General features: G+C 41.3%; 1 protein-coding gene across 2 annotated transcripts in view; it reads right to left on the bottom strand.

Moving 5' to 3' along the window:
• Nucleotides 1–10,090, bottom strand: part of MARCHF6 (membrane associated ring-CH-type finger 6) — a 76,324-nt gene extending 66,234 nt beyond the window's left edge. For both annotated transcript variants that reach the window (XM_079917105.1, XM_079917106.1), the window contains exon 1: nucleotides 9,855–10,090. In XM_079917105.1, the coding sequence (XP_079773231.1) occupies nucleotides 9,855–9,873 (19 nt within the window). In that variant the 5' untranslated portion in view covers nucleotides 9,874–10,090. The remainder of the gene's footprint in view (nucleotides 1–9,854) is intronic.
• Nucleotides 10,091–17,084: the final 6,994 nt, after the last annotated feature.

Genomic DNA, 17,084 nt, shown 5'->3' with positions numbered 1-17,084 from the left:
TTAAACAAGCATGGAGTGATCAGGCCCAGATTTGAAGTGCAACTCAAAAATCTAGGAAAATGTCAAAATAACCTACTTCCATTCTTCTAGCTTGGTTTCACTGTACTGACAACCTCAGCTGGCAGGACAACCATGAAGAAACAAGACAAAAACACATAGGAGAGAAATCCTGTAATTTTTTTTCCTAGGAGTATATAACAATGTGCAAATAAAATGGCTCAATGGAGAAAAGGGGGGGGAGTCAAAGAAAAAATAATCTATTTTGTTTACTAGGATCAATCCCACTACCCAAAACCTCAAGAGAATAACAAGGCCAAGGGTACAAAAGGAGAGTGCAGTCTACAAAAGGTGCAGCCTGAGGCCCTTCACTAAAAATGAAATAATGTTCTGTGGTGGAGTAAGGTTCCACCAAATTTACATGCAGTAAAATTACAAATCTTGCTCAGGCCAAAGTAAAATCAATGCACTCTGCTGGTTATGAATGCAAACTTACCTAGAATAAAGCAAAGCTCTTCCTGGTTTTCAAGGGTAAATTTCTTCTGTTAACTCCTATGGCAACTTTTGTTGCTTTATTTGAATACTTAATATCTTCACAAAGCATACCTTTTAGAAGTTCCTAGCACAGTACCTAGCTCAGTAAAGTTTTTTTTGAATGAAACCTTCAAGTCCTTAGTGACTGAATATGGAGACAGCCCATGAGATGAAAGGGAGGGGGAACACCCAATAGTGTGAGAGGTTATCAAGTTGGTGCCAGCTGTGGAAGTCAACACCCATTCAAGGCTAGCCCATCCCGTTAGTTTTCTTACCCAAAAATCCAGTTCACCAAATATATTCTAAGTATCTACTATGAGAAAAAATGCAAAACAACTCTTAAAGCTTTGGGTACATCTTAACTCTTAAGCCACTGTCTACCCTGAAAATTGTTTCACATAAGGTTTCAAAATGTTTCCACTTTCCTTCTGCTGATAAACTAGTGATAATTTAATAAACAAAGGGTTTAATACACTTTATTTTTTAGAACAGATTACACTTACAGAAAATGTGAGGAGACAGTACAATGCTCCCCCGTACACAGTACCCAGTATCCCCTCTTATTAACATCCTACATTAGGATGGTAGTTCTACTACACTTAATGAAGCCATAATGACACACTATCATTAACTAAAATCAACGGTTTATTCAGATTTCCTTGATCTTTACCTAATGTCATTTTCTGTTCCAGAATCCACATTACATTTATTTGTCACGTCTCCTTAGTCGTCTCTTGGCTCTGGCAGTGTCTCACACTTTCCTTGTTTTTGATGACTTTGATTTTTTTTTTAATTAATTTATTTTTTGTGTGCATTGCATCTTCGTTGCTGCACGAGGGCTTTCTCTAGTTGCGGTGAGCAGGGGTTACTCTTTGTTGTGGTGTGCAGGCTTCTCATTGCGGTGGTTTATCTTTGTTGCGGAGCACGGGCTCTAGGCACGCAGGCTTCAGTAGTTGTGGCTCGTGGGCTCAGTAGTTGTGGCACACGGGCATAGTTGCTCCGTGGTATATGGGATCCTTCCAGACCAGGGCTCGAACCCCTGTCCCCTGCATTGGCAGGCAGATTCTTAACCACTGCACCACCAGGGAAGTCCCCAGAATTGGTTTGATGTTTTTGCTCATGATTAGAGTGGGGCTATGGGTTCTGGGGAGGAAAATCACATAGGTAAAGTGCCATTTCATCACAGAATATGAACGGTACATTATCAACATGATTTTTATGACTGTTAATGTTGACCTTGATTCACCTGGTTGCAGTAACAAAGGATTTTTAATAGCTGATTAACAAAAATTTTATAATTAGTAGCTACGATTACAGTAAACAAATATTAAAAATACATTATTAAGAAGTATTATTCAAAATATCTGTGGATAACCTATATAGCTAAAACCAGAAGTGTGGCTACATAAATTGTGGTACATTCACTACACAAATGTCTATAATCCCTTAAAAATAGCAAATATTAACAGTTATATGACAATATGGAAATCTGCATAATGTTAAGTAAACAAAGCAGGAATAAAAAAAATGAATACACACTGTCCTTAGAACTAGGGAAAAAACCCAAAACAGCCTAAAAGAGAAAATACAAAAAATGATAGCCATTATATTGGTTAGATGAGAACATGCGTGATTTCCTTCCCGTTTTCCCAAAGTTTCTACTGTTTCATTGCTACTTTTACAGTTACAAGAAAATTTTAACTGCTAAAATTCTGTGAAAAACACTTCCATTTTGACTGTGAAAGTATACCTATTTTTTTTACCATGGATTTGGTAATTAGGCCTTGAAAGCATACATTTAAATTCCAATTCTCCATATATCCCAATTCTCCATATATCCCAAAGCTTAGTTATTTCTTATCTCTCCAGATTACTGATCATTACAAAACTAACATTCACCTATACTATTGCTCCTGGAAGCCTGAAAACTACATCTGCCTCGTTGACTAGGCTTGAGTTACATGCTTTCAATGAGAAGCTCTTCTGTGGGATCATAAGATGGTGGGAAGGTGTAAAGCCATTTCCTACTTCTGGCTCTAAAAACAGCAGTGGCAGCTAACTGCAGGTACTGTGGACTCCTGCAGTAGTTAGAGTTCGTGGTGAGGATTTTGCCAGCAGTGGGCAAATGCAAATTCAGCAGCACAGGCAATAACTCCCAAGTTTTAGCAGGAGTGTGCCAAGTATCAATGTACTGAATATTTCCTCTCAGCTCCAAATTTATCCTTCGGTACCACCTGTTCACTGATAAGAGATTGGACTCTTTTAAAGAGTTTTTAAAAATAAATTTGTCGGTAGAGGGTGCTGAAGGGACCACACAGGAGGACTGGAGCCCTCCTTGCTCCCGCTGCCCTGTCAGTAGGTTTGCTTTAGTATCCAACTTCTCACAGCCCTACTGATAACAGCTCAACACACTCCAGGCCTTGAGCCCACAGTGGTACCCTAACTCTGTCTGCATGCCTACCCATCAACCTTGAGTCTCCTGCATCCACCCTGGAGGGTTGTTTCCTGCTCACCCAGAAACTGTGAACTAGCTCTGGCTTGGACAACTCCATACTTCTCCAATGAGGTCTGAACCACAGCTGTGAGGAGGGGCCCTCACCCCTCCCCAGTCTGTCCTTACTTGGACATTTTCCCTCAGGCCCACAGTACACTTTACAGTAGTCCTTACATCTTTATAATTATTCTCTAATCATAGGTTAACAATTCTTTCAACTTCCTCTAGTTAAGTTACTGTGTTTTCTGTCTCCTCACTGGATCCAAAGTGCCAAGGAAAAAGAAGATTCAAAGAAGAACCAAGTGGAAATTTTAGGTGAAAAATACAGAGAGTGTGGACTCACTCCTGGACTCAGGCTCAACAGCAGTGTTTGTCTCAAGAAAAAGCACTTGTATTACTCTTTGGAGTTACCAGCTGAACTAACTGCTTCCCCACCCCCACCCCCCACGAAACACCATTTTTACTATGGAAAAAAACAAAACAACAACAAAATGACAAACAACAGTTATTCAGACAGATTTGGGTATTCGGCAGGCATTGTGTCACAAAAGAATGAAGTGAGTCTAAGAACCAAGGAAAACACTGACAATATTTGCTGCCACTGACAAAAATAAAACTTTCAAGCAAATATTAGGATTTTAGAAAACCTACATCCACCACAATAAGAACGACAGCTTCTCCAATACCTAAAGCCTTTTTGAGATACGTGGTGACGTTAATGAATGTGACTTTTATGTTACACAGGAAAATGTGTCAAGATTTGGAAGATTTGCATAACTTGATCCAACAGCTACCAAATAATCAATACATGAGGTTACAAAGCCATGCATGAGTAAAAGACAATGGATTTTAAAAAACAGTTTTACTGAGGAATAACGGACATGCAATAAAATACGCTTACTTAGAGGTTATCACTTGATACGCTTGACACTGGTAAAACTGTCACCACAATCAAGATAATGAACATATCCATCACCACCAAAATTAACTCATGCCCCTTTGTAATCCACCTTCATCTCATCCTTTTCTCACCCATCTTGTTCCCTCCCAACTAACTGTTCTCCACAGCACGTATAACCATCTCATCATGCCACATAATTTACTACATGTTTATTTTCTGTCCTCCCCTCCTCCTCTACCAAGCCAAAAACAAGAACGTAGGTTCTATGAAAGAAGGGAGTTTGTCTATTTTGTTACCAGCCTAGCCCAAGTGCATAAAATAGTGCCTAGCTAGTTAACAGGTGCTCAATAAACACTTGTCAAATAAGTGCATGTATGCTTGCCCGTAAGCATGCCAAAGCAGTGAAAGTTGATCTGTGGCAAGAAGAATGAAGCAGGCATTACTGGAAGCAGAGATGAAAGACCATGTGGTTCTAGAAAGACAGTAACTAGCTGTCTGGTTCTGACAACTTCCTATCCTTTTAACTCATTACTTCCAAATCTAAGTCACCTCAAGGTTTTACCATAATAGATATAGAACATGATCAACTATGATAAAGTTCAGCTTCATCCCTTCCCAATGAATATGACTCATAAAGCATAAAGAACAATTGTTTTGGCAGTCCATAAAAATAGGCTGCTAAGATTTTATACTACATTCTGCTAGTGTGAGCAGTAATTTAGAAAAATGAAAAACATCAGCTCTATATATCACTGGGCTGAAATGAGAGCACCCTACTATGGCAAAACGTTTAATATCTTAATGAGAGTTTCATACATCAATACTTGCAACATTTACTCCAATGTTGCAGTGCTTTTACTTTTAAAAAATGTATATCCTTGAGCAAAGAACAGATTTTTTTTTTAAACTGAAAAATATCAGTGCTTTGCAGGATCAGATTCCTAGTTGATAAAATGAGGAAGATCTAAGATCTCCTCAAGCTCTGAAGTTCAAATATTTGATGATAGAGAGCAGTTCACCTAACAGAACTTCTTTCAAAATCGGAGTCAATCCTCTTACACCCTGCCCCTGCCTTACCAACTAAGTTTACATCATATTCTAAATGCTTTGTTGTCATTTCAACAACTTTTCATTTCATCTTCACTAGGAGTAGATTCTGTCTCAAGAAACCACTTTCTTTGCTCATCCATAAAAAGCAACTCCTCATCTGTTAAAATTTTATCATGAGATTACAGAATTCAGTCACATCTCCAGGCTCCACTTCTATTTTTCTTGCTATTTGTACCACATCTGCAGTTACTTCCTCCACTGAAGTCCTGAACCCCTCAAAATCATCCATGACAGTTGGAATCAACTTCCAAACCCCTATTAATGTTGCCATTTTTGCCTCTTCCTATGAATTACAAATGTTCTTTTTTAAATTTTATTTTTTTTTATTAAAGTATAGTTGATTTACAATGTTGTGTTAGAATCACAAATGTTCTTAATGGCATCTAGCATGATGAATCCTTTCCAGAATGTTTTCAATTTACTTTGTCCAGATCCATCAGAGGAATCATTATCTATGGCAGCTATGGCCTTATGAAATGCATTTCCTAAATAATAAGACTTGAAAGTTGAAATTACTTCTTGATCCATGGGCTACAGAATGGGTGTTGTGTTTGCAGGCATGAAAACAACACTCATCTTGTTGTACATCTCCATCACAGCTCTTGGGTGACAGGTACATTGTCAATAAGCAATAATATTTTGAAAGGAACCTTCTTTTTTTCTGAGCAGTAGGTCTCAACAGTGGGTTTAAGATATTCAGTAAACCATGTTGTAAACAGATGTGCTGTCATCTAGGCTTTGTTGTTCCATCTACTGAACACAGGCAGAGTAGATTAAAAATAATTCTTAAGTGCCCTAGGATTTTTGGAATGGTAAATGAGCAATGGCTTCAGCTTCAAGTCACTAGCTACATTAGCCCCAGCAAGAATCAGCCTGTCCTTTGAAGGTCTGAAGCCAGGCATTGACGTCTCCTCTCTAGCTCTGAAAGTCCTAGGTGGCATCTGCTTCAAATATAAGGCTGTTTCATCTACACCGAAAATCTGTTTTTCAGTGTGACCACCAAGAATTATCTCAGCTGGATCTTCTGGATAACTTGCTGCAGCTTCTACGTCAGTATTTGCTGCTTCACTTTGCACTTTGGTGTTATGGAGACAACTTCTTTCCTTAAACCTCATGAACCAAGCTCTGCTAGCTTTAAACTTTTCTTGTGCAGGTTCCTCAACTTTCTCAGCCTTCTCAGAACTGAAGAGAGTTAGAGCCTTGCTCTGGATTAGGCTTTGGCTTTAGGGACTGTTGTGGCTGGTTTGATCTTCTCTCCAGACAACTAAAACTTTCTCTATATAAGCAATATGGCTGTTTCTTATCATCCATGTGTTCACTGCAGGAACACTTTTAACTTTCCTCAAGAACTTTTCCCTTACATTCACAACTTGGCTAACTGGTGCAAGAGGCCTAGCTTTCAGCCTATCTCGGATTTCAACATGCTTTCCTCACTAATCTTACTTATCTCTAACTTTTGATTTAAAGTGAGAGACATGAGACTCTTCCTTTCACTTGAATACTTAGAGATCATTACAGTTATTAAATGGCCTAATTTAAATATTGTTGAGCCTCAGGGAATAGGGAGGCCCCAAGGAGAAAAAAAGAGACGGGAACAGAAGTTGGTAGGGCAGTGAGAATACACACATTTATCTATTAAGTTCACTGTCTTTGTGGGCACAGTTCATGGTGTCCCAAAACAATTACAACAGTAAATCACAGATCACCATAACAAATATAATAATAATGAAAAAATCTGAAATATTTAAAAGAATTACTAAGATGTGACACAGAGACATGAAGTGAGCAAATGCTTCAGGAAAAATGGCACCTACAGACTTACTCAATGCAGGGTTGCCACAAACTCTCAATTTGTAAAAACAAATTAATATCTGCAAAGCTCAATAAAATGAACACAATAAAACAAGGCATGGCTGTATTATGAGAATGGATTATAAAACTGTTGATTTTACAAAAATAAAACAATACACTGAACACTTTAGAGATCTTTAATACCTAGCAAACACAAAATATGAAGGGTCAAAATCCATCTGGCAAACAACCAATTTTCTAATAGAATTCAGTCTTGTTTACTACAAATATGAAACATTCTGAGCATTGTAACATCATATATGGTAACATCATATATGGTACCATTAGAGGAAAGCAACAGGCAATTTTTAAGAGATGGAAGAGCTTAACAATCTCTTTGCAGGTTGGTGTTTCAGATTTCTGTTTGCTCAGATTAACATATTAAAAAACAGATAAGTAAACAACATCATCAGTGTTTTTAACGAGTGATAAAATTTAAAGATTTTTAAAATTTTTATTTTCTTTATGTTTAGCCATATTGTCCAAGTCTCCTACCAAAAAAAAAAAGTTTCTTTTATAATCAAAAACCCAATTGCATTTTTTAATTTAAGAAATAACCTGTAATAACTCATTTAGCAAACAGAAGTTTCCAAGCTTTTCGGTGTCTTCACTTTGTCATTTTATCCTGAAATCTTCTGTAATCCTTCCTTTCCTTCCAGCATTTTTTCAAGTTAAATTTACATTAACTTTGAAAATTTCAGAAGACTTCCAATTTGGAATTTTGCAAAATTAGGCATTAGCAGTATTAAAATTCACTTTCATTTCATGACTAACAGTGTCATAAAACAAATGCAAAGTAAAGCTTTTTCAAATTATGTAGAAGATTCATCTTATAAAGGGAGTGACAAAAATACAGTCATCTCAACACTGGACACTGGGTATCCACTTATAAATTTAACCACGGAGTCTGACAGATCTGAGTTGGAATCTTGCCTCTGACATCTGTTACCTGTATGACCTTGGGCAAGTTATTTAATCATACTAACCCTCAGTTTCCTCATGTGTAAAAAGGGAATGGTGCCTACCTAACAGTCTTAGGAGAGTTAAATGAGATGTGTATAAAATGTTTAGTGAAGTACATGTCGTCCATCAAGTCCTCAGTAAATGTCAGTTATTTCAATAGAGAACAGTGTTCAAGTCAGTAAATAAATATCATTTGTACCTCACCCTGACTGAGGGGGTGGGCAGTGCACTAGAAGCACTCAGAAAATATTTCTTTCATGATTCCAGCTTTGCGATTCTGCAATTCATGAATCTCCACTATCATACCATAAGTGTATGCAATTACTAAGTGCCTAAGCTCAAAGAATGGGAACTTAATAAAACATGCCAGTATATATCAATTGATAAATCAATAAACACATGCGTTACTAGACTGAGTCATTAAAATTTGAATCCAAAAGGATGTATGGATGTAGATGGAAATTTACACACTAGGACCACCTGTCAAAAGAAAGTAATTCCTAACCTCCTCAGCAGTTTCACTTTACTATTTTTTCCAAAGGAGTCTCCTGTGGTGATTACCTTTCACTCACAGCACATAATAAAAACAACTGAGCCATAATGAAAGGAAAACTGTGTAATCAGGATACCTAGGTTCAAATCTTTCTCTTACTAGGGTGTGAAACTTGGACAAACTATTAAAATAACTAAACTAACTTCCACACCTATAAAAGATAATAATACCTTCCTACTCCATAGGGATCTTAGATCAAATGTGAAGGCATGTAACTATGCTTTGTAAACTGTCAAGTATAACATGCAAATATCATTACAGTTGAGGTTCTTCCTATCCAAAGAAAGACTTCTTTAAAAAAAATGATAAATTGATCCCCTCCACGCATCACATATACAGACATCAAACTTTTCATCACCCATTACTGCACACCACGATAGTCCCCAACGATCTTCATCTAAAATCATCAAAATCACAACCTGTAAGGTTGCAAGACGCTTATCATATCCCCACATAATAAACCCAAAGCATAAATGTATCTTCACCGATAACCGCAACAACAGGAAAGCGATTAGGAACTTCCTCTATAGACTCACGAAATTATTCGATAAACTCCAAAAAGATAAAACTGCTTAAAAACAACCCAACTACCTTCGCGGGATCAGCAAATGCGTTTCAATAGTCACAGATGTTCAGTCATGTCTTCACTTCTGTATTCAGTTCACAAGAGTCAGCTTGTTCCAGAACAGCCACATCCAAAACACACGCACTCACAAAGCAAAACAGACACACAAAACTCTGCTTATTGGTGCCAGAGACTAAGCACAAAATAAACTACACCGAAACAAAGAGCCTTCCTGCTTCGAATAACCCCGGTGGCCCTGCCTCTGCCTCGCTTAGTAAACAAACAACTAGGGGCCACGCAAGCAGAGGGCAAGGTTTTTAAATACGGAGTCAGTTCACTCCACCAGGCCGTCACCTGGCGGGGTATTTTTCGCTAAGTTTCAGTCAACAAAGAAGTTTTATCGTGAAAGGGTCGGGCCCAGAGAGCGAGGGGCAAAGCGACATAAAGAAAGACAAAACCGAGTGGGGAAGGGCGTGGAAAACGCCCCCAGACTTCGTGCAGCGACCACGGCGCCGTCCCCCCCCCCACCCGGGACTGGTGGGACAGAGGGGGCGGGGAGCCACGCCGGCCGCGGCCACCGCAGCCCGACGCCCCCGGCCCGGGTAGGGGTCCTGGGCTCCGCGCGCGCGCGCGCGGGCGAGAAACGGCCGGGGGCGCCAAGGGGTCACCTCCTGTTCCCTGCCGCCCCTCGAGCCCGCCGCTCGGCGGGCAAACGGCCCGGGCGCCTCATCCCGCCCGCCGGGTCGCGCCGCCGTCCCCACGCGCCCGCCCCAAGCCGAGGCGCCCCCGCCGCTCCGCCCGCCGCCTGCCTCGAGCGCCGCGGACCGGGCGCGGGCCCGGCCCGAACCCGGTCGCCAGAGCAAGGGCGCGGGCGCCGCCGACTTACCTTCCTCGGCGGTGTCCATCTTGTCTGGGGCGGCGAGGGGGGGCGGCGGTGACGCAGCCGCCAAGCTCCCGCGGCGGAGGCCGGAGCCTTCCGGCCGGGGCGGGGGGAAGGGAGGAGGGAGCGGAGCCGGGCCCGGGCAGGTGCGTTGCTCAGGTGCGAAAGAGGAAGCTAGAGGAAGGAGAGAGGGGGACAGGGAGAGGGAGAAAGGCTGACAGAAAGCGGGCGAGGGAGGGGAGGGAGAGGGGCGGGGAGGGCGGAGGGGAGAGGCCTGGGCGGGGCGCGGAGGCGGAAGGGGCGGGGCGCGTCAACGACAGGTGCCGTCACTTCCGTCGGCGGCTGCGGCGGCCGTGGCTTCTTGGCTCGGTGTGTGGCGGCCGTGGGGACGTTGCGGCGCCCCTCGCGGACAGCGGGTGGCAACTCTCGCGGGTGGCGGGCCGCACGGGCTTTGTCCCGCGGGCTGCGCGGGGCAATGGGGCTGAAACCTTAGAAGGAGCTGAGTTCTAATGACCCCGAGGGAGGCAACAAAGAAGGCGCAGAGCTGAGGGAGGAGAACAGCGGGAGCGAGCGCCTGACGGCGAGGTGGCGAGCCCAGCGCCGGCCGGGCACGGTGCAGACAAAAGTGGGTCTCAGAGCTGAAGAGTTAGTTACCTGGGCGCCTGTGAAAATACAAGTTCGGCGTCCCCCTCCCTCCCGCCCCGAGATTCTGGTGCCGCGTGTTTGGAGTCGGCCCAGGGATACGCATTTTTGTTCCCCACGCGGGCACTTCTGATGCACGTTTTGAGGAAGTACTGAAATATCACTGAAATTAAAAAGGCAAGCTCTAACTCTACCACACTCCCTCCCGGGGAAACTTCTTCATTTGACTGGAAGGACTGCTTCAATAACCTGCTTAGGCTGGAGGCTGCAACACTCTCCTCTAAGGGAAATCGGTTCAGATACAGACAGGGCTTGATAACACTGCGTGTCGGACGCTTATCTGGCCAGAGCTAAATTGCTTCGGACTGAGCTCTGCTTCCATCAGTACAGCACCTTTCCTCACTGTAATCCCTGGCTTTTTGTCTAAATGAAGAACTATGTAGAAAATAACAAGTTAGAAAGGTCACCACTTTTAGAATCGCCTGAGTAGAACTAATGGTGTCTCTAATCCCAAGGAAATCTATTTTAAAGAATATGCAGATGACTTGCATATAGATTAGATACATGATACATTCAGGAATGCTAGCAGTCTCTTTTCCATCTGTGTGAGTGAAGGAGTTGGGAAGACGCCCTCCCCCAAGCCTCATCAACCAGAATGAGACTTAGAATAAAAATAACGAAGTGGAATCCTGTAGAGAGAGCAGCCCTTGAGGACTGATGTCACTGATTTGACCAGTGTCACTCATGTTACCCGAGGTAGGAGAGAATTCAAAGTCTTGACACAATAACGGAGGCCCGGGCTTCCCTCGTGGCGCAGTGTTTGAGAATCTGCCTGCCAATGCAGGGGACACGGGTTCGAGCCTTGGTCTGGGAAGATTTCACATGCCGCAGAGCAACTAGGCCCCGTGAGCCATAACTACTGAGCCTGCACGTCTGGACCCTGTGCTCCGCAACAAGAGAGGCCGCGATAGTGAGAGGCCCGCGCACCGCGATGAAGAGTGGCCCCTGCTTGCCGCAACTGGAGAAAGCCCTCACACAGAAATGAAGACCCAACACAGCCAAAATTAAAAAATAATAAAAAATAAATAAATAACCTGAGTTGCCAAAAGTCAGGTTAAGATAGTAAAAAAAAAAACAAAAATGGAGGCCCGCTGATTCCAAGGGCTGACCTTGAGAACTGAGCATATTTAAGCTTTTTCTTAAATATGTTTAGACTATATTATCTCCCAAGGAATGGAATCTGAAGGAGGCTCATACCCCAGTCCCCACCCCTCCCGCCCAACAGGACAGAGCACTCACATCCCCTGTAAGGCCTGTGGCAGACCACTCAACTCAGACTGGGGTCACAGTTCAGGACCACCAGACCCAGCCTCAGGGGTTGTACAGCAAAAGCAGGAAGGATTCTGAGAGGTAGACTTCGAGATTTACTGAATGAAGTGCTGATGGTCTTTCCGGGCAGGTATGTGAACCTCCAGGCAGTAAACCTGGGTTAGGATTGGAGGGATGTGGGTGTATGCGGTGTGAGTGGAGGGCTCCCTCCTTTTGTCTTTCTGTGTCTTCCTTTGTGATGCTCAAAGGAAGGTTACTTCTAGAGTTGAGAATTGCCCCAACCTTTTTCATTTTTCATTTTTCATTTGGAGGTTAAACCTAAGAGTAATCAACCAATATGTGTTGAGTCCCTACTATGTGCCGGGCATTGGTCCTCACAACAAACCCTTTGAGATACATAAGGCAGTCAGACCTCTCTTGGTTACCAACTAAGCTAGTAGACAAAAGGGAGGGATGGATTGTCGACATGAACAAACTGTGACAAGGGTAGTGGTCCAGTGGGCCCCAGGAATTGCTGGAACCAGAGTCCCCTCTCTGCCCCCATCCCTCTGCTCTGCTTCTCTCTGCACATCAGCTTCTTGTTGTTCCACCAGCTTCCTCCACATGGCTGGGGACAAGGCCCCTGTTAGCTCTCAAGGTCATATCTTCAGCCTCACCATCAGACAGGCTGAAGGCAATGATCTCTGGTCTCAACAATTCCTGGGGAAGGACAGTTCATTGGTCCAGCTAAGTGCCCATCCCTGAACCAAATGATGAGGGTCTCTAAGAACATAACGTGTACACTGCCATGGAACTACATTACTGAAGTGCAGAAAGAACATTTCCCACAAGAAAAGGGAAGACAAAACAATAGATATGCATTATAATTAGAATTCTCTTTGTTTTCAAACAAGGACACCAAGATTATATAGAAATATTTTTATTTGCCACACTTTTATCCAAGGAAACCAGTTAGAATTCATACAGAATTTCAACCTGAGAAAAAGTCATTTTGATCAAAAGAGACACTTAAAGGTATAGCATACATGTGGTTCCAGCCTCTGTGTGTGTGTGTGTGTGTGTGTGTGTGTGTGTGTGTGTGTGTGTGTGTGTGCACTGTGCCATGAGGATACTATAGCTTAGTAATTCTGGATTTCCATATAACAATCAAAGGAGCAACAGGGGATGTGTGGGAAGACAACAGTATAATTTTTTGAGCACTAACTCAAACTAACAATAACAGTAATTAACCTAACTCCCTATTATGTCCAATGAACGTTAATAGCAATCTTGCAAAGCAAATATTGTAGCCATTTCACAGATGAAGAATCTGAGACAGCTAATAAGTAACTTGCTTTTGGCCATATGTAGAAGAGGAACCAAAATTAAAGCACAGGTCTGTCTTCATCTTCAGACCTATAATTGTTAAACCTCACCTGTTTGCCATTTGCAGCCACACTCTTCACACTGCCACTAAACTCTCAACTTTTTACCATGAGCCCATGTTTAGATAGAAGCCCAAGGCTTTGCAACAGTTGCACAGAAGTTGCACAGAATTGCTGCTGACCAAGTATACGTATGATAATTAAGTAAAGTGCCTTACTATAAGCTTAACATTAACGTCTATAAATAATTGAAGGCAGTTTATGGCATTATCTTAACATTAAACTCTTTCCTTCCTTCCTATCTTCCTTTCCCTCTCATCCCATCTTCCCTTCCCTTCCATTTTTCTATTCCATTTCTCCTCCCTTCCTGCTATGAGACACAACAGTAATGTGGGCAAGAACATGGATGCTGAAGGGAGAGGCATGCGGGTGGCAGAGAGAGAAGACTGGTGTGGTTCGACAATTGATTATGTTGAATAATGATGACCAGATTTCCCACTGTTGGAGAAAATACTAATATGGAAAATGGGAAGGCTAGAAAGAACCCTGAGGTGTTGGATTGGAAATATAGGTATCATTAGGAACTCATTTTTAAAAATGTAAACAAATATAGAAATATATATAGTTGACCCTTGAAAAATGTGGGGATTAGAGGCACTGACCCACTGCTCAGTTGAAAAGCTGAGTATAACTTTATAGTCAGCCCTCATATCTGTGGTTCCACATCCTTGGATTCAACCAACCTCAGATGGTGTAGTACTGTAGTACATATTTATTGAAAAAATATCTGAGTATAAGTGGACCCATGCAGTTCAAACCAGTGTTATTCGAGGCTCAACTATATATGTATGTCTATAAATATCATATATAATATATATCAGATATTAAATATATATGCTAGGAAATATATAGTATTTAATATTATGTGTATGTTATATACATTTCCTAGTTCTGTCCTCTGAGATGATAGACATGCAGTGATACCTCAGTAGCTATAAGCACACTGAGTATACAGATTTTGGTTTCTAATACCATGCTCCACTAAAAGGAACCGAGACTGTATGATCCATAATAATAGACCAAGAGTGAACTGTAATGCAAACTATGGACTTTGGGTGATTATGACGTGTCTATCAATCATAGCAAATATACCATGGGGGATGTTAATAATGGGGAGCCTATGTAGGGGTATATGGAAACCTCTGTACCTCCCTCTCACTTTTGCTGTGAACCTTAAACTGCTCTAAAAAGTAATAAAGTTTGAAAGTTTCAAAAAATATATGGGAAAAAAAGAGGAACCAAGACTCTGAAGAAATGTCAGATTTTAGGGCTGAAGCAGGAAAACTACAAGATAAGCCTGGAACATCTTGTGCAGAAATTAAGGAAAGGCTCAAAAAGTGATAGGGCCATGCTAAAAGGATAAAGAAACTGGCTCAAAGAGGCTCCCGTTGGCCATGCTGAGGACAATTTGAGCATGAAAATAAATATTACATTAACAGATTATAACCTATTAAGTAAAATAGGAATCCATGAGCTCATCATGATATAAATCAGTAGGGAGAGAAAAAAGCTCTTCCTTTGCAGTATAATGCCAACCAATAAATGTAAAAGGAATGATATAAACAGAAAATCACTTACCAACCTGTTAGTGGTTCAGACTGGAGTTGTCAGTGGAGGCTAATTGGGTGAAGTTTCAATGAGGAACAGGATTTTAGCATATTATTGGAACATTTTCCAACAGTTAAAAAGAAAAATAGTAGTTTTACAGTGAAGACATCAACATGAGTAGATGATCAAGGTCTACATCACCAGTGATGGGACAGATTGACATAATGAGAAAATTGAAGTTTGTCAGGAATGCATGCCTGAGTCTGGGCATGAGGCAGCATCCAGTGGAATCAAGTTGAGTGTCAGCCTACGGAATATAAGGGCTGTATTCTCGTAAACTCTCAAGGACATGATAGACAGAAGACTGAGGAACTATTCCAGGTTGGAGGAGGCCAAAGAGACATGACAACTAAATGCAATGTATGAAGGAATCCTAGACATGAAAACTAAGAAAGACATTTGCAGGACAGTTGGCAAAACTAAAATTTGAATAGGTTCTTTGAATGGTAGCGTTGTATCGGTGTTGATTTTCTGACTTCTTGGGAGGTCCTTGTTTAGGGAAATGCACATTAGAGTATTTAGGGGTGGTGTAGAATCAGGTCTGAAGCTTGTAGTGAAATGGTTTAGAAAAAGACTGTGTGTGTGTGTGTGTGTGTGTGTGTGTGTGAGAGAGAGAGAGAGAGAGAGAGAGAGAGAGAGAGATGTTAAAAGTTGGTGAATCTGGGTAAAGGCAATATCAGAGTTTTTTTGGACTGTACTTGCAACTCTTCTGTGAGTCTGAAATTATTCTGAAATCATTTTTTAAAATTAAAATCGCTACGTGCTAATGGAACCATAAAGCAGTGGTTCTCAGATCTGGGGAGTCTCAGTCATTAGCACCTTTGACTATCTGACAAAATCTGTGGGCTTTTTTCCCAGAAAAACTGCATAAACACAAAATGTTGCATACAGTTTCCAGGAGTTCATGGTTGCCTTCAAGTCCAGGCAGAAACCTCAGGTTAGAAGAGCTTCTCATTTAAAGTATTGAGAAAAATGATGATGTTTACTTCCCTTTCCAAGAATATAGCAGGCTAGGTTATTTAGACCAACAGTTGAAAATACTTGATAAAATATTAACATATTTGTAAAACCACTGAAGAGTTGACAAAAATGGTAAAGCAACTAGCAGGCCGGAATCTAAGGACGGGATATAAATGGAACAAGGCAGTTGCTTTTGCTCTGCTGATTACAGGCAAACTTTGAACCTGAATTTTGACAGCTTCCTGGAGCAAGAATAACAACTGTCAAAGCCCAGAGCCTGCCCATGGTGAAACACCTGTTAAGAGACCTACCAAGATTCTCCCCCAGGGCCTCCAGAACTGCGATCTCAGGAGGAGTAGTGAACCAAAAGTAGACCCCTCTCTGAAACTTTTAGGAAAATTTGGTTTTGCTGAGCCTTATTAAATTATACCCACGAACCAACCCTGGCATGGATTGCACCTCAAACTCATGACACGCCAGTAACCAAATAATCTCAAGCAATAAATTTAGTTCAAAATGATCCTGAACTACTGGGACCCCTAAGTACCTGGAAGATACAATATAGTAATCCCATATCTGGGATATATATATATATATATATATATGTATACAAACAAGAACGTACAGATAACAGAAACCATCCTACAAAGACTTCAGATATGGGATTACCAGACAAAGATTGTAAAGAAAGTATACTTATTAGGACCATTTTTGAAAAAAAGTGATGAAACAATTTTAAAATATCAATTTTATGCCAGAATTACATCTTTGCTGCCATTTAAACATACAATGAAAAATTTTTATCAACAAATGAAGGTAATAATTTTTTAGGGTGTACACAAGCAAAATCTTTAGAGAATTCTGCATTAGCATGAATGAGGCTACATCTGTCCTTGTGCACTTGGAAGTCAATGGCTGTGGATCTTCAACAGCCGTGGCCCCCTTTCATTTACTGATGTTTCCCTTAGGCCAACACAGGTCTGGACATGTAGTAGTAAGTCAGTAAATATTGGCTGAATAAACAAAGCATAATTTTCCAATAGATACTTTTTGTTGCTGAAATAGCAACATGTATATGAATGCCTTTCTTAGCAAGAGACACATTCATAAGGTAGCTGAAATATCAATTGAGCAACAGTGATATATAAGGTTTGGTGTGTCTGTACTTCTGCATCTGCACTTCTCAGTTATAATGAATTCAGTTTCAATGCTTCAGGCAGATAGTCTCAACAAGGAGCTACATTGAGTCAAATCAAATTATCACAACAAGGTA

Source organism: Stenella coeruleoalba (assembly GCF_951394435.1).
Source record: "Stenella coeruleoalba genome assembly, chromosome: 3".
Lineage (NCBI taxonomy): Eukaryota > Metazoa > Chordata > Mammalia > Artiodactyla > Delphinidae > Stenella > Stenella coeruleoalba.
This window is presented reverse-complemented; position numbering and strand designations above follow the sequence as displayed.